General features: G+C 35.3%; 1 protein-coding gene across 9 annotated transcripts in view; it reads left to right on the top strand.

The window, feature by feature from the left end:
• SLC4A7 (solute carrier family 4 member 7) overlaps positions 1–24,673 on the top strand; it is a 111,488-nt gene that overhangs the window by 59,614 nt on the left and 27,201 nt on the right. For 7 of the 9 annotated variants that reach the window (XM_034956006.3, XM_034956003.3, XM_034956005.3 and 4 more), the window contains 9 exons: positions 445–560; positions 2,815–2,972; positions 3,807–3,894; positions 5,963–6,109; positions 12,832–12,938; positions 15,050–15,224; positions 19,613–19,746; positions 21,192–21,437; positions 23,698–23,803. In XM_034956006.3, the coding sequence (XP_034811897.1) occupies positions 445–560; positions 2,815–2,972; positions 3,807–3,894; positions 5,963–6,109; positions 12,832–12,938; positions 15,050–15,224; positions 19,613–19,746; positions 21,192–21,437; positions 23,698–23,803 (1,277 nt within the window). Of the gene's footprint in view, positions 1–444; positions 561–1,753; positions 1,814–2,814; positions 2,973–3,806; positions 3,895–5,962; positions 6,110–12,831; positions 12,939–15,049; positions 15,225–19,612; positions 19,747–21,191; positions 21,438–23,697; positions 23,804–24,673 lie in introns of all 9 variants that reach the window. The other 2 variants (XM_055109585.2, XM_055109581.2) reach the window with 1 other exon arrangement.

Raw genomic sequence — 24,673 nt, 5'->3', positions numbered from 1 at the left:
GCTTTTTTCTGAGTTACACTTAGGGTTTGTCAGAGAATTTATTGTTGAAAGCATGCTAAGTACAGCTAGGCTTCATTAAGTTCCATGCATTTCACATGTTTATGATAATTAAAAGTATATTCCCTAAGTATTTTTAATGGTAATCAGACTCAGGTCTTCCATCTTTTGTGGTTCACAGCAACTCACGTTTTATTTCTTTTTGCAAAAGGCCACAATTTTTGTAAATTCTAATTGTATTATTTTAAATATTAAAATGTATAGCTTTATTATTGCTTAAAATGTTCTAGTTTTGCTGGTATGTTACTAACACCGGGCACTTATTTTTTTTAACCTTGCACATTTGCTTTTATAATATTCATAAATCATCACTTTCAGAATGTGAGCAGAATCAGGTTGCAAAGTGAATTTTCTCCTTACTAATTTGGAATTTGTCTTTAAACATAGGTATTTTGGCCTCTCCCCAGTCTGCTCCTGGAAACTTGGACAATAGTAAAAGTGGAGAAATTAAAGGTAATGGAAATGGTGGAAGCAGAGAAAATAGTACTGTTGACTTCAGCAAGGTAATTCTATCATTAACTGAAAATTCTCATAATTATTCTTATTGAGGAAATAAGTAGTAATTTGTGGCTAATATTATTAACATTGATGATAGTAATTTTTTAGTAGACTGGTGCTTACAAACCTGCATGTGATGTCTGTGATGTTAATTTAAGGTAAAAACTGTGAGAAGGGTTACAGTTAACCTGTGAGTACTTGAATAACTTTACACCATTACTAGTGTTAGAAATTCTGAAAAAGAATATGTGAATAATACGATATTTCCATCCATACCTACCCATAGATACTGTGAAACGTCAGTACTTTTTGAACTACAGTCATTTGTTCTGGAGCTACCACCACTAGAACGTTAATTCTGGGAGTGATGTTACAGCACTAATGATTCAGTCTTTCCTGGGCTGTAATGCGATCCCAGAATTACTGTCTTATGGTGTCAGTACTTTTGGAATGTCACTGAGAAATATATTGGTGCTTCCCCATGGGTAGGTAAAGGCATGGATTACAAAAAAATACCTATGTGAAGTATGATTTTTTTATTTTGGTAAATGAGTATTTTGTTGAAATAGATAAACCTTAATTTAAAAGAACAGGGCAAAAGACTACTAAGTTCAAATTGTAACTGAATGTAAAATGTACTTTATGAGTATTTCTTATGAACAATTGATTCTATCTAGCCACTAATTTTTTAGTAGTATTAATTTGCTATAGTAAAATACCAGATGCTCATGGTATTTTAATATTTTTGTATCCAGTATAAGACTTTTTAATAAATGTAATTATGTCAAGCTGATTTCATTTCTTAAGCCTTTTATTCTTTGATGAAAAGTCTACAAGATATATTTTACAGAAAAGGAGTTTAAATGGTTTGCATTATAGCTTTGTTGAGTGTTATAGTCTAAAACTATAGGAAGCCTAGCATTACGGACATTGGCTGTGCAGAAAGGCTGTTGTATTTTAAGTTTTTCTGATCTATCCTGATCACATTTTACTGGTGCTCATGTTATTTCAGATAGTGCAAAGTACTTAGTAACAAAATTGCAATTTATTTCTTGTTAAATGAATAAATTAATATAATTTACATTATAGAGTTCCTCTAGGCATGGCAGTTGCCGTTTATTTTTGTTCCTCTGTCACAGTCTTACTTTTTTTTACTTGGCCTATCTTTGTGTATACTTCCTTGTCTCCTGTTGGGCAGGAGTCTGCCTCCTGGCACTGTAGTTGTGGCACACTGGGTGTGGGACTCAAGAGGCCCGCTGTAAGTGCTGGTTTTACTTTTCATAGATAGCCCTGTAAGTGGTTGTTTAGTGACTTGTGTGAAACTGCATATAAATGAAGTTCACATAATTTGATATCATGTGTAACCTTTTCCTTGTAATTATACACAGAAAGCTAAATTTTACTATTATAGCATTATCATATATCTGTGCCAATAAGGGCTATAGATTTTTGTTTTAAATAAAAACAAGGGGCCAGGCATAGTAATTCATGCCTGTAATCCCTGTGTTTTGGGAGGCTGAGGCAAGAGAATCACTTGGCCAGGAGTTCAAGACCAGCCTGGGCAATATAGCAAGCCCCCAACCTCTACAAAAAAACAACAAAAATTAGCCGGGCGTGGTAGCGCATGCCTGTAGTCTCAGCTACTCGGGAGGCCAAGGTGCGAGGATTGCTTAAGTCCAGGATTTTGAGGTTTACAGTGAGCTATGTTCCTGCCACTGCACTCCAGCCTGGGCAATAGAGTAAGACCTTGTCTCAAAAATACTACTAATGAAATAAAAGTAATGGTTTTTTTTCCAGTTAATGAAAAGACTGGGAAATGCCCAGAGTAATTTTTTGGTTTGTTTTTAGGGGGACTTTACATACAATGTAAAGGTTTTCTAAGGTTAAGTAATATAAAACCATGAATATTTTTTAGCACTGTGTATAATTTCATGAACCATTGTTAGTTTGTGAACTACATATTTGTCCTTAATAGTTTTTAATGAATAGTGCAGTATTCATTGAAAAATTTCTCAAGTTCATGTTTGATAAAGATTGTGACAGTTAAAACAGTAGCATTGATTCAAATATGTTTGCTTGCTTTTTTGTATGTCTACTCCATTCTTTATAGTTGTGAAAATTTTGACATTTTAAACATTCATTAGATCACAAGTTTTGATTAGCAAATAGTAGTCTTATAAAGCAGTTTTTCTTTCCTGTTTCTCTCTAGTCTTACAAATACCATGGAAACTTTATTTTTAATTATTTATTTGTCAATAGGTTGATATGAATTTCATGAGAAAAATTCCTACGGGTGCTGAGGCATCCAACGTCCTGGTGGGCGAAGTAGACTTTTTGGAAAGGCCAATAATTGCATTTGTGAGACTGGCTCCTGCTGTCCTCCTTACAGGGTTGACTGAGGTCCCTGTTCCAACCAGGTAAAGAGTTAGTTCCAAGTAACATTCTCTAAGCATTTTCAAAATCTACAAGTTTTTAATCCAGCGAATGAACAAGCATGTTGATTTATGTAATAAAAGCTTATTTTATTTAATTTTATCTTATTTTTGAGACAATCTCACTTTGTCATCCAGGCTGGAGTGCAGTGGCACAATTTCAGCTCACTGCAACCTCCACCTCCCAGGTTCATGCGATTTTCCTGCCTTAGCCTCCCTAGTAGTCTGGATCACAGGTGTGCAGCACCATGCCTAGCTAAGTTTTGTATTTGTAGTAGATATGGTGTTTTGCCATTGTCCCATCTGGTCTCGAACTCCTACTTAAGTGATCTGCCTGTCTTGGCCTCCCAAAGTATTGGGATTACAGACGTGAGCCACTGTGCCCAGCCAAAATCTCATTTTAATAGTTAATATTCAGCCACTGTACCAAATACTTTGAATATAAGACTCCTGTGAATAGGGCATAAAATCATTTTCTTCCTGGAACTAAAAAGTACAATAAAATAAATATCGGCTGGGCATAGTGGCTCACTGCTGTAATTCCAGCACTTTGGGAGGCCGAGGTGGGTGGATCACCTGAGGTCAGGAGTTTGGTAGAAGGTCGATTTGGTAGTTAATTATGGTTGCTTTTCCTAGTTTTCTGATTTCCTTTAGTCCAGGTGGAGTTGCCATCTTTTTTCAGCGATTGGTGTGGGGGAGTAGAAAAGATGTCTGAGTGTTGTTTCTTTGTTTATATTTGAATGGTTTCTTTTTTATGATTGCCTAGCTTTGTGGGTGTATGATGTTTATTTTAAAATCTGTATTTTCATATTTCCTTAGGTTTTTGTTTTTGTTATTGGGTCCAGCAGGCAAGGCACCACAGTACCATGAAATTGGAAGATCAATAGCCACTCTCATGACAGATGAGGTAATCAGAATACTCCAAGTCTCTTTGAAGTAGACACTAATTATGCAGCTTATAGTATATATTAGATTACAGTTCTCTTTTCTTTCATAGTGAAGCTCTAAAACTTTTCCTTGCTGTGTATACTGTTTTATCTCATATTTGCTTCTCCTATTTGCCTTCGGTTAGGTTTTTAAGACCTTTATATCAAGATCAGTGGGTATTAAAAATTTTTTTTTTGTTTTAAACATTTGTAATTATTGACTACCTTCTTGAACTTTTGAAATTTTGGGATTTTTTTTATCCTAGATTTCAGCATATCATTTCTCTAGGTTTTCCTCACAACATTTTTTTTCCTGTAAATTTCTCTGATATGGGGTCCCGATCTTTGATGATAACCTGCATACTAATCAGGACCTTGTCTTTCTTTTGAAGAGAGATTTGTAATCAGATTCTTGCCAAACATCAGTGCTGTGTGTCCCAAGGGTATTTGAAATGCCCCATATCTGAACCTGACCTAATTTTTCTTTTTCTTTTTCTTTTCTTTTCTTTTTTTTTTGAGACAGAGTCTCACTCTGTTGCCAGGCTGGAGCGCAGTGGTGCAATCTCAGCTCACTGCAATTCTCCTGCCTCAGCCTCCCGAGTAGCTGGGACTACAGGTGCACCCCACCATGCCCAGCTAATTTTTCTGTATTTTTAGTAGAGACGGGGTTTCACCGTGTTGGCCAGGATGGTCTCAATCTCCTGACCTTGTGATCTGCCCACCTCGGCCTCCCAAAGTGCTGGGATTACAGGCGTGAGCCACCGCGCCTGTCACATTTTTCTGTCCTCTTTCAACCAGCCAGTCACCAGTTTCTTTTTACCTCTTCAATGTGTTTTGCATTTAATCTGTCATATTCTTTCCATCTCTACTGCCATTTCTCTGGCTTAGCCTTTTATTTGTTGATTCAAGTAGCCTTTATGAGTATTTATTGTATAGTATTTTTCTCTACACTCTCAGTAACATGCAAATTTGAATGTATCATTTCCTTAGTCCAAAGGTATTAATGACTTCCTATCATATAGTGAAATTTAAATTTAAACTTTTGGCCGGGCGCAGTGGCTCACTCCTGTAATCCCAGCACTTTGGGAGGCCGAGGTGGGTGGATCACTTGAGGTCGGGAGTTTGAGACCAGCCTGGCCTACGTGGTGAAACCCCATCTCTACTAAAAATACAAAAATTAGCTGGGTGTGGTGGCACAGTTCTCCTGCCTCAGCCTCTTGAGTAGCTGGGATTACAGGCGTACGCCACCACGCCTGGCTAATTTTGTAGTTTTAGTAGAGATGGGGTGTCACCATGTTGGCGCAAGGCTGGTCTCAAACTCCTGACATCAGGCGATCTGCCTGCCTCGGCCTCCCAAAGTGCGGGAATTACAGGCATGAGCCACCGTGCCTGGTCAGTTACCTCCTTTAAGAGAATTTTCCTGGCTCCTTTGTTCTTTCCCATCAGTTTCCCTTTCTGTACCCTACTTTCTTTTTATCAGAGCGTCTATCAATACCTATAATTATTTATTTATTTAATAACGCGTTTCACTGTTTTTCCTCCTAGAAAAAAAGGTTCTTGAGTATAGGGACCTTGCCTTACCTGTCACCATTGCATTATCCACAATGCTTAGAATTGTATTTTAGCAGTTAGTAGGTAGCCAGTAAATATTGGTCATTAAACAAATTATTTAAGTAAAGTTGTTTGCATATCCATGACTATTTTCTTAGGATAAATGACATTTAAATGTCATAGAAGTAGAATGACATGCTACAGTGTTTTATTTTCTAATCAATTACTATTTCCCAGGCAAAATTTTATTTTTAAAAAATTGTTCTGTCTTAACATGTAACTGTTCTCTTTCATTGTTTGTTATTGTTAATTCATCTGATAATACTGAGTGGATTACCTTTTATAGTTGTTACCCAGGCTGGGCTGAATACCTGCCTGAGATAAGAGTTTAGGGGTTGTCTTTATTGTGAAGCTATTTATGATATCCAGAGTCGATTTACTATGTGTAGAAATTTTTTTCAACTTTAAAATCTTTTACTCAATATTTTTTTCACTTAGATTTTCCATGATGTAGCTTATAAAGCAAAAGACAGAAATGACCTCTTATCTGGAATTGATGAATTTTTAGATCAAGTAACTGTCCTACCTCCAGGAGAGTGGGATCCTTCTATACGCATAGAACCACCAAAAAGTGTCCCTTCTCAGGTAAGAATCCAGAGCTATTCTTCTGTGACTTACTTTATTTTAATAAAATTTGTTTTGATTAGGTGTGATTCAAAAACCAAAACAGAGAAGTTTTATCCCCACCTCGTCCTGTTTACCTTCTTACCCCCATACTTACCTCCTGTGGGTGGACCATTTTTTACTAGTTTTTTGTTTATCCTTTTCATTTTTCATTCAGTACTTGAAACTATGAACATGTAGTCTTGTTTCTGTCACCAAAAGTTAGTGTACTGCATATACCGTTCTGTACCTTGCTTTTTTCATATAAAAGTTGTATCTAGGAGATCTGACATAAGAAATCATGAAAATATTCCTTATTCTCTTTTTCACAGCTTTGTTGTATTCTATGCATGGATGTACCATAATTTATTCTATTCCTGGGTTCTGATGTTACCAGTCTTTTGCTATTTCAAACCACGCATGACAATATCACATGTCATTTTAGTCTTTTGCAGATATATCTGTAGAATAGATCCCCAGTAATAGGATTGCTGGGTCAAAGGGGAATTTATTTATAATTTTAGTAGATATTACCAGAATTCCCTCCATCAGCTGGAGTGTTTTGGACTCCTGCAGTGATGTATGAAAGGGCCTATTTCCCTGCATCCTCACTGACACTGTGTGTTGCCAGACTTTTGGATATTTGTCAATCTAATAGGTATCTTTATCTTCCTATTTTAAGTATTTTAATGAGGTTTTTAATTGAGTTTTTATGAGACAGGGTCTTGCTCTGTCACCCAGGCTGGAGGGCAATGTCATGAACATGGCTTACTGCAGCCTCGGTTTCCTGGGCTCAAGCAAACTTCCTGCCTTAGCCTTCTATGTAGCCTGGACCACAGGTGTGCACTACCAGCCCCAGCTAATTTTTTGATACTTTGTAGATATGCTGTCTCACTTTGTTGTGCAGGCTGGTCTCAAACTCCTGGACTCTAGTGATCCTCTTGCTTCAGCCTCCCAAAGTTCTAGGATTATAGGCGTGAGCCACTGCTTCCGGCCTTTTAATGAGGTTTTAATTTGCATTTGTATAATTAGTGAGGTTGAATATTCCTGATTATCTTTTGTTCATTGCCCCACCACCGTCTTTTTTTTTTTTTTTTTTTTAACATTTAAATTGTTCATTGATCCTTTGGAGGTTATGATAGCGTATTTTATGTGAGTATGGACCCAGCTTCATCTTTTTTCTAAGTTCCTGCCTGGTTCTCCCTGTTCATTAAGAGCTAAACATTGCTCCCCTTGGTTGGCGATGCTGCCTTTATTAGCTAAAATTCCATTTGTATTCAGGCCTGTTTTGGACTTTGTTTTGTTGTCCATTGGTCTGTCTATTCATGGACCAATTCCACACTCCAGTTTTTGAGGCTTTTTGGTATATTTTAATGTCTGGTAGGTCTAGACTTGTTCTTGCTCTCTCTCTTACTCTTGTTTTTCTGAAGTTTCTTGGCTATCTTGCATATTTATCCTTCTGTGTAGGCTTTAAAATCAACTTTCTATATTCAGAAATATGCATAATGGTTTTTAAAAAGTTGTGATGACAAATTTCTCATTCAACTGAGGGAGAACTGACGTCTTCATGAGTTTGAGTCTTTCTATTCAAAAACATGGAGTGTCTCTCACCAGTTGATTTTCTGTTTCAAGCAAGTTTTTGTATTCTTAAAGAATGTTGTCAAGTTTTCCTTATAATTTACATGTTTCTTGGTGAGTATATTCATGAGTATTGTATCTTTGTTGCTTTTATATGAAATGAAGGCTATTTGTTATTTTTTATGTGCATATATACATACACAGTTGACCCTTGAACAATATGAGTTTGAACTGTGCAGTTCTAATTATGTGGAGTTTTTCAATAAACATTGGAAAGTTTTTTGATAATTTGAAAAAATTTGCATGCAAACTTCATAGCCTAGAAATATCAAAAAATTAAGATTAATTAGGTATTCCTGAATGCATAAAATATATGTACGTACTAGTCTTCTTTAATAATAATTTATTACCATAAGATATATACAAATCTATTCTAAAAAGCTAAAATTTATCAAAAACTTATACACACTAAGAGTGTACATGGCACCATTCTCAGTGGAGAGAAATGTAAATAAAAGTAAAGATGCAGTATTAAATCCTAACTGCATAAAATTAACTATAGTAAATACCATACCACTGTCATTGTAATTTCATAGTTACTACCTGTTGCTATTGCAGTGAGCTCAAGTGTTGCAAGTTAACATGCGTAAAATGCTGTGTGTTGCTCATCGTCTCCACATCAGCAGTTTGTCTCTCCAGTAAATTGTGTTTACCCTAAAAAGTGATCATGAGGTTCTCATATATTTTTCATCATGTTTACTGCAATACTGTAAACTTTCGAATAACAACATGGGACTCATAGGAAGTCCTGTTGGTGATACTAGTAAGTGTTCCTAAGAAACAGAGAAAAGTCATACAAATGTAAGATGAAGTTGAATCTCTTGGTATGTACCATAGAATGAAGTCTGCCATTGCCTGTCATTTCAAGATGAATGAATCCAGCGTAAGGATCATTGTAAAAAGAAAAGGAAACGTAAAGTCGTCACTGTAGCTATGCCAGCAGGCATGAACACTTTTGCTTTTTTGCAAAATGCCTTTTTATCTCATATTGAAAATGCAGCTTTTATGTGGGTGCAGATTACTATAAGAAAGACATACCTATAGATTCTGATATGACCAAGAAAAAGCAGTCATTTTACGACTACATAAAGCAAAAGAAAAGCGAAGGATCGGATAATTTAGTGCCAGCAAAGATTGTTTGGTAATTTTAGAAAGAAGTTTGGCTTAAAAAATGTCAAAATAACTGGAGAAGCAGCTTCTGCCATCCAGGAGGCAGCAGATGAGTTCCCAGATCAGATCCTGTTAAGAAAATCCCCTGAACGGGTTTTTAATGCAGATGAAAGTACTCTGTTCTGGAAATAATGCTACAGAAGACATTTATTAGTAAGGAAGATTAGTGAGCACCAGGATTTAATGCAGGAAGGGTTAGCTAACTGTTTTGTGCAAATGCAGTCCAATTTATGGTCTTGACTACCCTTCTCTATAAAGCTGCTAATGCTGAGCTTTGAAGGGAAAAGATAAATGCCAGCTTCCAGTCTTTTTGTTATATGAGAAGGCCTGGATGAGAGCCCTTTTTCTGGATTGGTCCCATCAGTGCATTGTTCCTGAAGTCAGGAAGTACCTTGCCAGTAAGGGACTGCCTTTTAAAATCTTTTTGATATTAGACAATGCATCTGGCCACCCAAAACCTGTGAGTTCAGCACCAAAGGTGTCGAAGTGGTCTACTTGCACCTAAGCACAATGTCTCTAATTCAGTCTCTAGATTAGGGGGCTGAGGACCTTTAAGTCTTGTTACATTAGATGCTATGTAGAAAAGATTATTAATGCTGTGGAAGAGAACCTTGGAAAGCAAGGACATCATGAAAGTCTGCAAGGATTACACCATTGAAGGCACCATCATTACTATAGAAAAAGCCAGGAACGTTATCGAGCCTGAAACAATAAATTCCTTCTTGGAGAAAACTGTCCAGATGTTGTGCATGACTTAACAGGTTTTACAGCAGAGCCACTCAAGGAAATTGTGTATATGGCAAAAAAGGTGGAGGTTGAAGGGTTTCAAGATGTGGATCTTGGAGAAGCTCAAAAACTAGTACACACCACACCAGAGGAGTTAACAGAACACAACTTGATGGAGATGAGTGCTTAACCGGTACTGGTGATGAGGACAAAGATATAGAAGTAGTAGTGCCAGAAAACAAATTGATATCAGCTGATCTGGCAGAAGGGTTCTGATTATTCAGGATTGCTTTTGACTTCTTTTGCAACATGGATCCTTCTATGGTTTGGATACTGAAGGAAACAAGGATTGGTACTGTCCACATTTTTAGAGAAATGAAATAAAGTGAAATAGAAATTATGATGTATTTCCATTAATATTTTCTTTTCGCTAGCTTACTGTATTGTGAAAATGTAGGATATAACACCTTTAACATGCCAAATATATGTTCGACTGTTCATGTTACCAGTAAGGCTTTCCAGTCAACAGTAGGCTTATTAGATTGAGTTTCAGGGAGTTATACACAAAATTTCAACTGCATGGGAGTTGGTACCAACTCCCTTGTTTATTCAAGAGTCAACTGTGTATTTTATTATTTTTTTTGAGATGGAGCTTCGCTCTTGCCACCCAGGCTGGAGTGCAATGGCGAGATCTCAGTTCACTGCAACCTCTGCCTCCCGGGTTCAGGTGATTCTCCTGCCTCAGCCTCCCGAGTAGGTGGGATTACAGGCGTCTACCACCATGTCCGGCTAATTTTTGTATTTTTAATAGAGATGGGGTTTCACCATGTTGGCCAGGCTGGTCTTGAACTCCTGACCTCAGGTGATCCACCTGCCTCGGTCTCCCAAAGTGCTGGGATTACAAGTGTGAGCCACCACGCCCGGACTCAACTGTGTATTTTTAATCCTGCTACCATCCTTAATTGTTTGTAATAGTTTTTCAGTCAAATAATCTGTAAGTAAGAGATAGTATTATTCCTCCTTTTCTAAATCTTATACATGTAATTGTTTTCTATTGTCTAATTGTATTAACTAAAATCTCTAGTACAGTGTTAAGTAGCATGGGCTTTAAATAGGCATTTTTAAACTTGTTTCTCACTGTAGTCAAATGTCTCTAGTATTTCTCCCATTAAGTAAGATAATGACATTGGAGCCAAAATATACATTTCATCATGTTAAGAAAGTAACATTATTTCTTTTTTATTGACATTTAAAATATAAATTGATGTAGAATTTTATCAAATGCCTTTTCAGCATCTCTGGCAAATGATTATATTAATTTTATTTATCAATTATTATGGTAAATCATATGAATAGATTTTTGAATATGAAAGAATTCCTGGAGTCAACCCAGTTTGGACTTTAAAGTGGTAGTGGTTTGTGTCTACTAGTTTGTATTACTGTAGATTGGTTTATAGATTTTTGTGCCATCTTCACATTTTATACTTCACATCAATATACTTGTTTCATAAAAAAGTTTGTAAGTTTTCATTTTTGTTAAACAGTTTTAAATGGTGTGGAATAATTTGATTTTAAAAGTTTGGAAGAATTCCTTTGTAAAGTTTTTTGAGCTTGAATCTTTTGTCATGTAGACTTCAACAATTAGCTTATTTCTTCTTTGGAAATTGGTATATGTAAAACTTCCTATTTTTTCTGATGTCAGTTTTGGTAAATCATTTTCCTGGTATATTACCAGTTTCATCTAGGTTTCAAATTTATTTGCATGGAGTTATATATAGTATGTATTTGTGTATGTATATAAAATGTGCTCACTATGAAATTATTGCCTCTTTGCTTTTTTTGTTTTGTTATTAGCTAAAGGTCTATTGTATTTTTCAAACGGCAGTCTTTAAAAGTTATTTTAGTACTTTTAAAAAATGCATTTTATTTTGTATCTTAGTTTCTGCTGTTAGCTGTTTTATTTCATTCCTTTCACTTTCTTCCAGGAAAGATTTTTTGTTTTCACATTTTCTGAGGTAGTTGTTTAATTCACTTTTTTTTCCTTGTTTCATTTTTCTTAATATAATTGCTGAATTTTCTTGAATGTGCTTTGGCTGGGTCTCATGGGTTTTATTAGGTTGGCACAAAAGTAATTGTGGCTTTGGCCATTATTTTTAATCAATTCAATTAAATGATTAAATCAATTAAATGATTAATTAAATTAAAAATAATAGCCAAAACCACAATTACTTTTATAATTTATAGTTTTTAAAATTATTTTTGTTTCCTAGGAGTCTAAAATTTTATCCCTTTCCTCTTTAAGATGTAAGTTTGAAAATTGAAATTTTGTAAGTGAGATTTTGACGTTTTCAAATGGCAGTCTTATATTTGTAGATGAGCCTTGCTACTCTCTAAATATGGAGCATGTAAACCAGGTAGCCTAAGTCTTTAATTCACCTAGAGCCTTTGACCCAGTAAACCTCCTGGGATGACAGATCTCTGTCTCCCTTTCCCTTTACCTCTCTGTTTCCTTTTCTTCCATCTTTCCTACCATCTTTCCTCTTGTATGTGCACATGCTCACACATATTTTTAGCCCCAGCAATCTCTTGATGTAACAAGTTAAAAGTTCATTTCTTTGTCTTTAACAGAGGGGGAGAAATCCTGTATCATGTGAATAGTACTCTTGAATTTGTAATAAAATGTAATGGGAAGTGGATTTTTGTGGGAACATGTTTATCAAACAGCTCTTATTTTTTAAGGGAAATACTTTAGTAGAAGAAAAATGACATTTGCTTTTTTCTTAATGTAAAGCGTAATTTTCAATAGTTAATAGGAGCAGTATTTTTAAAGCTGGGAGAGATGCTTTTTTGGAGGTTACTTAGTTTGTAGCTGTTGGTGAATAGGAATTTGAAATGGTATGTATGAATATATTTTATAGTATATTGATAATTAGAACATAAGATGCAAAAAGCTAATTGCAAATTTAAAATATTAATAGAAACTGATATTAGCTTCTATTTTTAAAGAGCAATCTATTTCAGAAGAGAGTTTATTTTAGGAACCATTCTTTTCTAGGAGAACTGATTAGATACATAATCAATATAAAATCTGATATTCACTCTAATTGAAGATGCCATCTCAAGTTTTCTTAAAATAGAATTCTGAAAATAATGTTTTTTGTGAAATTCAGGAAAAGAGAAAGATTCCTGTGTTTCACAATGGATCTACCCCCACATCGGGTGAGACTCCTAAAGAGGCCGCTCATCATGCTGGGCCTGAGCTACAGAGGACTGGACGGTGGGTGCAAATACTGATATTTTGAAGGGTTTGGGGGATGATTTGATGAAAACATAAATATTATATTTTTTCCAAGTGTTTGGAACCTAATCTTGTACAGTATTTTTTCATATGTAGAAAAATGTGCATTATTATATATAAGGAAAATTTATATGTATAAATATATAAGAATTTATAAATAATTTTAATAGTATGTATCAAACTTTAAAAGGAAAATAATGGACTGTAAATTCAGAATATTGCAGTTATATAGTGTGTAGGTTAATTTCCATTGCTTATACAGAAGGTTCTTGAAGAAGGTGTAGAGTCTTATTATAATTCTTCATATTGAGTTAGAGAATTATGGGAACAGAGAGTAATTACAACTAATAATTTCTTTGTATATGTGCACAGATTTAAAACTCTTAAATGAGCATTATATCATGAGGTAATCTTCCATGGACAAGCATGATTAAACCATTGTATTGCTCTCTGGAAACCTAGCTAGAAAAATTGTTTAAGAAGTTAATTTTTGTAACAAAAAATAGAAATATTGGCAGATACAAACATTGCCTTAATATTTTGTAGAAGTAGATAAATGTTATAGTATTTTCATAATGTGGAAAAGCATGTGGCTATTGATTCTTTATTGTCCACTGGTGGTCAGTATGGAATTAAATAATCTTAAATATTAAATCTTTGTTTAAAAAAAACAGGGAATCTTATACAGATACAATCTTAGGGATTTTGATGACATCCTTAAAGGGTACTATATCATAAAAATAAGTAACTGGCATACTGAATATAGACTTTAGAGAAACTGAAATTCACAATTAATTCATTGACTAATGAAGTGTTTTTGTCTCTGTGAATACAATAGAGAAAAGATTTTGACCCTGTGTGAACAGTACTGTTGTATTATTAGCTATTATCGCTTCTTCAAACTGGGATAGGGTTAGTCATTGAGAAGCACTGTGTCAGGCCTCCACTAATCTCAGTCACCTGAGAGCATCTGTATGCCCTCTACTAAGTAATTATCAATTTGATGATATACTGTAGATTCATATTTTAGATTATTGATGGCACCTTTTTTATTGCAAGCTGATTTCCCTTGCTGTCAGATTATGAACAGAGTACTACTTGTCAATTTGTGTTTAGGATTTCAGTATCAACTTAAAAAAATTACAACGGTAAAGCTTGAAATACCCATTTGAAAGCTTAATGTTAGTTTTTTTGGTCAATTTTCTTGCAGTTGGAATTTGAATGATTATCTGTTTTTTGAGTATTAAAACGAATTACTGATTTAGTCACCAGTGTTTGTTGAGTGCCTACTATTTCCCAGGTAGTGTTCTAGACACTGTAGATAACGCAGTGAACAAGAAAAAGTCTCCCCTCATGGAGCTTATATTTTATTGGAATGTCTTCAAGTTAGATGTATCCAAAAGACTAATTGTTAAAAATGTTGAAATGGTACAGCTTTGATGTACAAACAGATTTTTAATCTACTAATTGAAACCTGTTAGTTTTATTAATGTACATATTAGTTTGTCTACATACACAGTAAATTAAATATACTGAAATAGTTTTTAGGGATTTCTTTCCCCCTTTTATATGATTGAAGTACTAGTTTTGAAAGTTTTTAAAGTTATTGAATTCATACCACTTGTGCATCTAAGCACAACATACTACATTTATATTAAAGTGTATTTGGATAATAATTGCCTTCCTTGTATTTGTGATTGTTGCCTTTAAGATTTTAATATAGACAATTAATAGAATTGCTTATGCACATTTTCATAAATGGGTTGTTGGGTTTTGTTTATTTTGTTATACCTTGCCTTGCACATTTGTGTCCAAAATTACATTTACTCATATAAAATCATTTGCCTGCAGTCTTTTCATTATATAGTCCGTAAAATACAGATATTTGTCTCTTAATGAAATATAACATTCCTCTATCATTAGATTAGATTAAATGAGTGTATCTTCTGTAATTTATAAGTTAAATTGGATTTAACATTTTGTTGACAAAACACCTAGGCACCAGCAGTTTTGTGTAGCCCATAGTTTTAGTTTGAAGTAGCTAGAATCCTCTAGTGTACAGTTTGACGAGTTTCATCTCACCTATTTAGGCTTTTTGGTGGTTTGATACTTGACATCAAAAGGAAAGCACCTTTTTTCTTGAGTGACTTCAAGGATGCATTAAGCCTGCAGTGCCTGGCCTCGATTCTTTTCCTATACTGTGCCTGTATGTCTCCTGTAATCACTTTTGGAGGGCTGCTTGGAGAAGCTACAGAAGGCAGAATAGTGAGTACAAAGATTGGTAGTGGCCAGGCTTTTAGCTCTTCAGAGGCAAGTGTCTGTATGCATTTGTCTCACTATTCATACTTTTATTTGAAGAGTCTACCCACAGCATGATTAACGTGACCCAAAGCAGACTTTCCCCAAAGGTAATTGCTGTGGAAAACATGGGGAAGCCATTTGAACAGAAGATGCACAGTTGAGGTAAAAAAAAATTAAAAAAAAGTTTACTTTGGCTTGCTGGATGAATGGTTTTATAAATTGAGTAAAAGGCTTGGATTGTCTTTTGAGGTGGGGTGGACTGGGAGAAGACAACAGTTGAACTGATTCTGGGTGGGTCATGGGGGTTTTTATCAGTGGGGCTACTTCATATCCTGTAAGGTATCATAGGATTAGTTAGAGCCACATGATGAATATTAACTCCTCAGTCCTGGCTGGTAAGCCTATACTCGACTGGAAGAATAGAACATAATTATGGAAACTGTGGCTTTTTGAAGTGGCATTTAATTTTGCTGTTATTAAGTCTATGTGAAAATAGCTAAAACTTTTATTTGGAAAATATAATTGAAAGCTTCATCCATTCTTTGATATGACTAAAATGAAAGTTTTTATGTTTTCCTGTTCCTGGTTGTACTGTATTCAGAGCTATGGTGCTTTGTAAAATCTTGAAAGGCATTTCTTTGTTGTTGTTGATATGCATTTTAATGGCATTTAAATGAGACGATTTGTAATTCTTAAGTGCATTTTACTTAATTGTATTTATTCTTGGGAGAACATTCATTTTTTTATAGATCAAAGGTTAAAAAATAACCAAAGCTAAGGCATGATAATTATCGAATTAAAATATTTCATGATCTAAACATGAAATAAACCTAACAACTGAAATTTTCTTTCAACTCTGAATTTATTTTGGATTATGTAAAATCTTTTTACCTTAGTCTTTAATCATTGTATCAAAGGTCCATATTTTTAGTAAGTTGCTTTATGTGCTGTCACAAATTGTGCATGTCACTCTGCTAGTCCCCATGGAAATGTGTTTTATCTGTTATCATCATGGAATTGCTGCCTCTTTGTCCGTGGACTGTCATTCATTACCTGCCCATCTAATCTTGCTATTTGATATCTTGTACATGTGACAATGTGTTTGGCATTGGAGGAATATAGATAAGTGTAAGAAGAGCCAGTATCTCCTGTCCTCAAGGATTCTAAGTGAAAAAAGTGAAAAAGACAAAAGTGATTAAGTGAAAAAGACAAAATAGTATATACATAGTGCTTTGCCACATGTGAGTGAGATAAAGGAAGAGCTGTAGGATTTGAAGTAATAGAAATAGAGGAAGCAGAAATATTATAGAAGAAAATGAAAAGGATATGTATTAGTTATCAGGTGCTTTATTAGAACTTCAGGTGGAAATGGAGATATTAGGAGATACGGTCCCAGAGTGTGTAGAGTGGTGAGGAGGAAATGTAAAGATTGGGAATCGTTTATGTAGGAGTGAAGGTTGAAATAGAATAGAGGAAGTTAACAAGAAAGATAATTTACAGGGAGAGAAGGAGAGGGAAAAAGTGTGAAATTACCCAGATTTATGGAATGAAGGAGGGATGGGATGGAGGAGGAAAATGATCCCAGCAAATTAGACACACAGACCTAGAAGAGGAATCAGAATGATGAAATTCTGTGAAAACCAAAGTAGAGGTTTTGAGGAGGGAAGATTAGCAGGAGTATTTGATGATTTGAAAGGGTAGTACAGTAGAGAAGGTGTATTTATAGGTGTGTGAGGGGAAGGTAAGGGTAGGTAGGCCTTCTGATGGGTACAATGGAAACTTCTGAATGTGAGAATGAGGTAGGCAGGCAGTGTAATAGGCTGATTTTTTTTTTTTTTTGAGGCGGAGTCTTGCTCCGTCACCAGGCTGGAGTGCAGTGGCGCGATCTCAGCTCACTGCAACCTCCGCTTCTCGGGTTCAAGCAATTCTCCTGCCTCAGTCTCCTGAGTAGCTGGGACTACAGGGGCCCACTACCACGGCGGGCTCATTTTTGTATTTTTAGTAAGACAGGGTTTCATCATGTTGGTCAGGCTGGTCTCGATAATGTGACCTCGTGATCTGCCCACCTCAGCCTCCCAAAGTGCTGGGATTATAGGCGTGAGCCACCGTGCCCAGCCAGGCTGTGATTTCTTTAGGGGAAAAGACAGGTAACAGTATGGCAGTGAACATAGAAACAGTTCAAAAATTAGAAAAAAAAAAAAAAGGTCTTCATATGGCAGTATCTGCTTTTCAGCCCAAGATTAGGAGAGGGGAACCTTAATTTTATACCCATTTGCCTGTGTTAATGTCTTTTTTGACATCTCCTTGCTTCATGTCTCAATGTTTTGCTTTTTTTCTCTGTATGTATACCATTTAGACATTTTTTTTCCTTTGTTTCTGCTTTTTGTTTTTTTTGAGACAGGGTCTCACTGTGTCATTCAGGCTAGAGTGCAGTGGCATGATCTCAGCTCTCTGTAGTTTTGACCTCACTGGACTTCCCTCATAACCTCCGGAGTAGCTGGGACTATAGGTGTGTACCACCACGCCTAGCTAATTTTTTGTATTTTTTTGTAGAGACCAGCTTTTGCCATGTTGCCCAGACTGTTCTTGAACTCCTGGGCTCAAAACAATCCACCCACCTCGGCTTCCCAAAGTGCTTGTGTTATAGGCGTGAGCCATGGTGCCCGGCCCATTTTTTTCCTTTGACTTAAGCTCTGCATAAATTCATTCCTAAATATGCTTATTGTAATTGAACTAAGGATTTTATGATGGCTTAGCAGTGTCTTCTAAGAACAAACATTTTTCTCCACAGACAAGAAAACAAATTTAGCCCATATAATTAACAAATGTGTCATTAACATGGACACTTCTCCTTTATGCTGCCAAAAGATAAATTTGTTTATCTTTGAGTTTGATCCTGTTTTTATTCTAATAGTTGAATTATACTTTTATTGCATACTGTCATTTTGTGATTTTTGATTTTGGAAGATGCTGTTCTAGCTGATGATGAGAATTGCTACCTATTCATTGACTATATTCTGTGTGCCAGACACCATGCTTGCTAGGTGTTTTTGCAAATAATATTTATGTTCTAGTTATCATCACCCCCATTTCAAAGTGAGAAAGCTTAGGCTTAGGAAGGTTAAGATATGGCCATGGCTGAACACCTAGTAGTAGTCAGTCTTCCCACTGGAAATCTAGTTTCGGAAGCCCTCCTCTTTGCCTGTTGCTGCGCTGCCTCTCATTTCAGCAGGATTGTTTCTTACGAGCTTCTTTTCTCCTTCCCTTTACCAATTAATGGGCTGGCTTTTCTGGATAGTACGTTCCAGTTGACCTTGATGTTTGTATATGGTAAACTATTCTTTCCTTACTTTCTGATTCTTTCCCCCTTTTTCTAGTGGCATAGCTAATCATCTGATAGCCTAATTAGTTAGAATGTAATGGTGGTGGTTGTACAAAATTAGTATACTAACGTTGATTTAAATTCTCTTAGTCTTTCATTTTCTCTATCTTTTCTTGCCAAACTTTAGTGATACTTTGTCATTTATGGTTGCTATAAATTTTTTTGAGGAGATTTTTCTCATTTATTTTGTTAAATATTTCGGTTTTGATCATTGATTAAGCCTATCAGATTAATTTATTTAAAATATGTGGAAAGTTTTGCTCTTTAGAAATCAGTTTGAGAAAGATAGTCACATGTTGATTTATCACCTATTCGAAAGATCTTTTTATAGCAGTTCTTTTTTGTAGCACCATATTATTTACTATTTTTTTATTTTTAAAATGAACTATTTCAGCCATATAAAAGTATTCAAAATAATACATATCCTTCTGTACTCACAGACTTAAGAAATAAAACATATATAGATAAAGTTGACGCCCTAGTATGTGTCTCTCCCATTTACTCTTTGCTCCTTTCATCCCACAGCACAGGTTGAGTATCCCTTATCTGAAATGCTTGGAACCAGGAGTAGTTCAGATTTTGGATTTTTTTTAGGATTATACTTCTGGTTGAACATCCTTAATCTGAAATCTGAAGTGCTGTAATGAGCATTTCCTTTTGAGTGTCGTATTGGCACTCAAAAAGTTTGGAGTGTGGAGTTTTGGATTAGGGATACTCAGCCTGTATTGAGTTTTGAATTAAGGATGATTACAAAAGTTTCTTTTTAATATGCAAAAAGAAAGCATTTTTTCTTGTGTATTTAAAATGTATTTGTAATTTTTTATATTTTAAATTAAAAACTCAAAGTGGTGTTGGTTTTATAACTGCTTGATGGGTATTTTTATTTTCCAGATGTCTTACATGTATTATAGTATGTTAGAGAAATGTTTATGATGTATTGCTTTTATTCATTTCTTTTTTCCTTAAACAGAGTGCAATAGAGTCTCTTTTTGGAGCATCATTAACTGGGATTGCCTATTCATTGTTTGCTGGGCAACCTCTAACAATATTGGGGAGCACAGGTCCAGTTCTAGTGTTTGAAAAAATTTTATATAAATTCTGCAGGTAAGTAATAGCCCTCTCTACTTATCACATGTGTTATATATGAAATTGTTTATTAACTTAGAAGGGAATTATTTAATTGCTTAAAAGTAATTTGGTCAACATATGCATTCTCATTATTTTTGAGCTACTGTATGATTGACCATCCTCTGGCCCCTTCCATTCTTAATCCAGTAACTTGGAGATGAAGAAAGTAAGATTGTCCTTGAGTATAAAATCAGTGGATTTGAATGCTGATAAGCAGATCACTTGAGGGCTAAATACAAATCCTTTGTGCTAACAAATTTAAACCAGTAAGAAGTTGTTAATCTGAATTGGGTTGAAGCAATCAGAGTGAAGTGTCAGTTTCCATTGGTGAGGTTGTTCACACTGTAGAAATGAATATAGGGTCCTGTAGCTGTTAGACTTTGAATTCAGCATGGCTAATACTGTTCCTTATTTTATTTATTTATGTATTCATTTATTTGAGACTGAATCTCACTCTGTTGCCCAGGCTGGAGTGCAGTGGTGCGATCTTGGCTCACTGCAACCTCTGCCTCCCAGGTTCAGGTGATTCTCCTGCCTCAGCCTCCCAAGTGGCTGGGATTACTGGCGCCGCCACCACACCTGGCTAATTGTTTTATTTTCAGTAGAGATGGAGTTTAACCATGTTGGCCAGGCTGGTCTCAAACTGACCTCAAGTGTTCCACCTGCCTCGGCCTCCCCAAGTTTGGGATTACAGGCGTGAGCCACTGCACCCAGCCTCTAGTACTCTTCCTTTTGTGACATAAATGAAGTTTGTATATTTTAGTTTGAAACAACTTGATGCTATTACATATTTGATGGATCCAGGTCTCTTTTTCTGATTCTGTACTCACTAAACAAGCTTAATCTGATTCCAATCTGGCATGCCACATAGACTAATAGAGAATGCAGTGACCCGAAGTATAGATTCTGGTAATTTCTTGAAGTTTAAAATAAGAAATCACTTTCTGTGGTGATAATGGTGGGAGAGGAGGGTAGTGGTAGTGATGGTAATGATGTTGGAGCTGGTTACTGTATTGATACATATGACGTCTGGATCTTTAGAGGGAGTAAGATGCAATTGTTTTTTCATATAGACACCATACCTGTCATTTACTCATAACTGATTTATAAAGTGAGCTGTAGTGATTTTGAAATATTTATCGCCTAGTAGATTTTCACTGTAAATCTTTTATATAAGTGTAATAAACTATTAATAATTAATACTAATTAATTTATTAATAATAAATCTATTAATAAGCTAGTCTTCAGCCGAAGCAGAAAAAGATATAGAGTTTTTTCTAGATGTTATTTTGTCATTCTGTAATTCATTCTCTTTTAGGAATCGTGTTTTCATGCTGTTCCCATTGCTTGCAATGAAAAATTTTAGGTACAAATACTATTCCACATATGTTTATCATATTCATATTTTTCTTTCTAAACAGAGATTATCAACTTTCTTATCTGTCTTTAAGAACCAGTATTGGTCTGTGGACTTCTTTTTTGTGCATTGTTTTGGTTGCAACAGATGCAAGCAGCCTTGTGTGTTATATTACTCGATTTACAGAAGAGGCTTTTGCAGCCCTTATTTGCATCATATTCATCTACGAGGCTTTGGAGAAGCTCTTTGATTTAGGAGAAACATATGCATTTAATATGCACAACAACTTAGATAAACTGACCAGCTACTCGTAAGTATTTCTCTTTTCTCCTAATATTAAAATGTGTTTTTACAGAGATGTCAGAGCCTCAGAAAATGAATTTTTTTTGCAGTGTGATAGTGTAACTAGCTATAACTACTTAACTAGCCATGTGATAGTGACTTGGTTGTTTCAGATGAGATTTTGTCACAGCATTCAATGAACAAAAATATAGTTGATCAAATTCAGTATTTTTTGTTCACTGAAATAGCTTATTCCCATGTGTATGTTTTGGTCTTCTGTTTGAATTGGATTGGCCAGTTTAAATTTGATTGGCAACTGATCCACTATATATTTGAATCAGGCAATTATTACATTGGATCTTATATTCTTTAAATCCTAGATGTATAATAGAATGTAGACTTTTTTTAATATTTTTCAAATTTTGCATATTCATTAATATTGTTGAAGCTTGATTTTTTTTTTGGAGACGGAGTCTCTCTCTGTTGCCCAGGCTGGAGTGCAGTGCCACAATCTCAGCTAACTGCAGCCTCTGCCTCCCAGGTTCAAGTGATCTTCCTGCCTCAGCCCATCAGTAGCTGGGATTACAGGCACGTATCACCATGCCTGGCTAATTTTTGTATTTTTAGTGGAGACAGAGTTTCGCCATGTTGGCCAGGCTGGTCTCAAACTCCTGACCTCAGGTGATCCACCTGCCTCAGCCTCCCAAAGTGCTGGGATTACAGGCGTGAGCCACTGTGCCCGGCTGAAGCTTGATAATTTTTACTGAAAGTTATTTCAGTACATTCAATATGTGTTTTCGTTTTGATAAAAAAAAGTGCAATGAAAATCTTTTTAAATTCTAGAATAAAGTAGGATTTGAAAAGGAATGTGTAATGGTTACAAAAGTTTGGCAAGTATATTCAATAAGTGTAAAATAGGCTTTTAAAAGTAGACATATTTCAGTAGATGCCTTTATTTGCTGTCTTTAGCAGTCACGCTTGGCGTAAATATGGAACTGCATTTGATTGATTTACAGGGAAAAATATGGTTACCAAAAGACACAAAAGGATACAGTTTTTCTTTTTCTACCCACCTAAGCCCCAGATACATGCACTTCCCTCTTTTGTTCATTCGTTCTTCCCCCGCTGCCTTTCCTTGCACACTCTCAACTTTGACGGACAGAATAAAGAGGGTATGAAAATTCCTGGAAGACATTGACCTATTTGAATATACTAGTGACACTATGATGCCGAATCTGTTATATACTATCTTCATTCCTCTTAGAAGCTTTAATTTAAACACATTTTTTAAAATCTTTCTTTCCTTGCCTTTTGCTTCTTTGACCTTTATAAAGCATGACTTTTATAGTTAGTGTCAGCCAGTTAGAGCAGTGTTTCCTTCTGGTTAACTGGGTAATTAACATGTGAATTACATTTATTTGGCCAACATTCTATGAGCGTCTGCAGGCACTGTGTTAGGAGTGTTGCCTAATTTATATTATAAATTTATATTTGTAGTGTTACTTATTCACATCATAGCCCCTTTTGTGTATGAAGAAGCTGATGGCCTTGGAGGTTAAAACTTGGAGGTCAGTCATCTACTAAAAGCGCCTGGATGGACTCCAAAGTCTGTCTTCTTGCCTTTTCTCAAACAGTTCATAATCTAGTTTGGAACATTCATGATTATTACTTTTCATCTTTTAAGTCCGTATTTAAAAGTTTCTTTGCTTACGTGTGTTCTAGCTTTAGGCAGTTGAAATAGTTCTGGATATGAACTGAACTCTGATTTCCTTATGACTCTCCTAGTCCTGTCCTGATGAGAAACTATTTTTTATTTATTTAAGAATGAGCCTTAAGATCAACAAAGGGTGACTGTGAGTAGGTAGGGCTTGTCAGTTATAAAGAATTAATGGTAGTATAACTTATTGGGAATCTATATGTGCTATGGGGGAGTGGAGGGAGACAGCAGTAACTGCTATGGAGGTTGAGTAGATAAGCTTTAGTGGAGACTAATCTTGCTAAACATGGTGGAATCATCTCAGATTTTTAAGTAAAATAGTGCCCTCACCAAGGACATAACTAGCTTCATTAACTAAACATTTTGATATTTGTATTGGTTTTATTTTATTTCTATAACCCAAACTTTATTCCATTCTGTTGTTTCTGATGTATTTTCCACTTTCTAGTCTCCATGCTTCTCAATGTGGGAAAAAAAGAAGTTAAAATCTACTACATTGTGTAATTGATTTAGTAAAATGTAAGCATGAAATTCAGGATCCTTAAAAATGTATCCTACTCTAATTTCTCAGATGTGTATGTACTGAACCTCCAAACCCCAGCAATGAAACTCTAGCACAATGGAAGAAAGATAATATAACAGCAGACAATATTTCCTGGAGAAATCTTACTGTTTCTGTGAGTATATTTTGAAATAAAGGGTTTTGTAATAGATATTGATCTGGTTCTTTTAGCTTTTTCTAATCAGACATCCATTTTCTCTTGATTGATGGATCGGTAGTATGTTTTCAGAATGTAGTGTTATTTTGACCAGATAGCAGTTGCTACTTTTTTATGTATCATGCGCTCGAAAGTGTAGGCTGAAAAGAATGAAACTGGCACGAGAGATAAAGGTGGATTATATTTGACTTCCAAGATATGAACAGTATAAAGATGTGAATATACTTCTGTTTTCTAATTCTTCTTAGATTGATACGTTCAAAGGAAGTGTTTACTGGGACTGTGGCTACATATACTGTACTTTACAATATTTTATATCCCCTTGTCCTGCCGTTTTATCTGTTCATCTGCTCCATCGACAGCTAATTTAGATCATGAAGTACTGTGTTAATGTCCTAAATGTCTAAGTTAACCTTGTCTAACTCATCAAGACTAGTCTGGGTCGAACATTAAGGGAAGAGAAAGGAAAAAGAATTAAAAACATGTAATGAACACCTACTGTGTGCTGAATACTATTACAGATGTTTGTGTTCTGTTGGGGGAATATTGTCCTAATCCTAGAATATTTATTTTTGACATTTCCAAGCCTGGGAGTTAGAAATAAATATGTAAAGTTTGCCAGTAGTTAGAATTAAGACTAAGATCCCTTGAGCTACCGTTGTGCTTTTTATATCATATAAGTAACTGTAGGTCATTCCTTTCTCACTAAAGGTGATAGTTAGTTCCTAACTATATAATTTGAAGGATATTATCTGAAATTTTATCCCACTGATAATTTAAGACTGTATTGTCCAATACAGTAGCCATTAGCCACGTGTGTCTATTTAA

This window comes from Pan paniscus, chromosome 2 (genome assembly GCF_029289425.2).
Source record: "Pan paniscus chromosome 2, NHGRI_mPanPan1-v2.0_pri, whole genome shotgun sequence".
Taxonomy (NCBI): Eukaryota; Metazoa; Chordata; class Mammalia; order Primates; family Hominidae; genus Pan; species Pan paniscus.
This window is presented reverse-complemented; position numbering and strand designations above follow the sequence as displayed.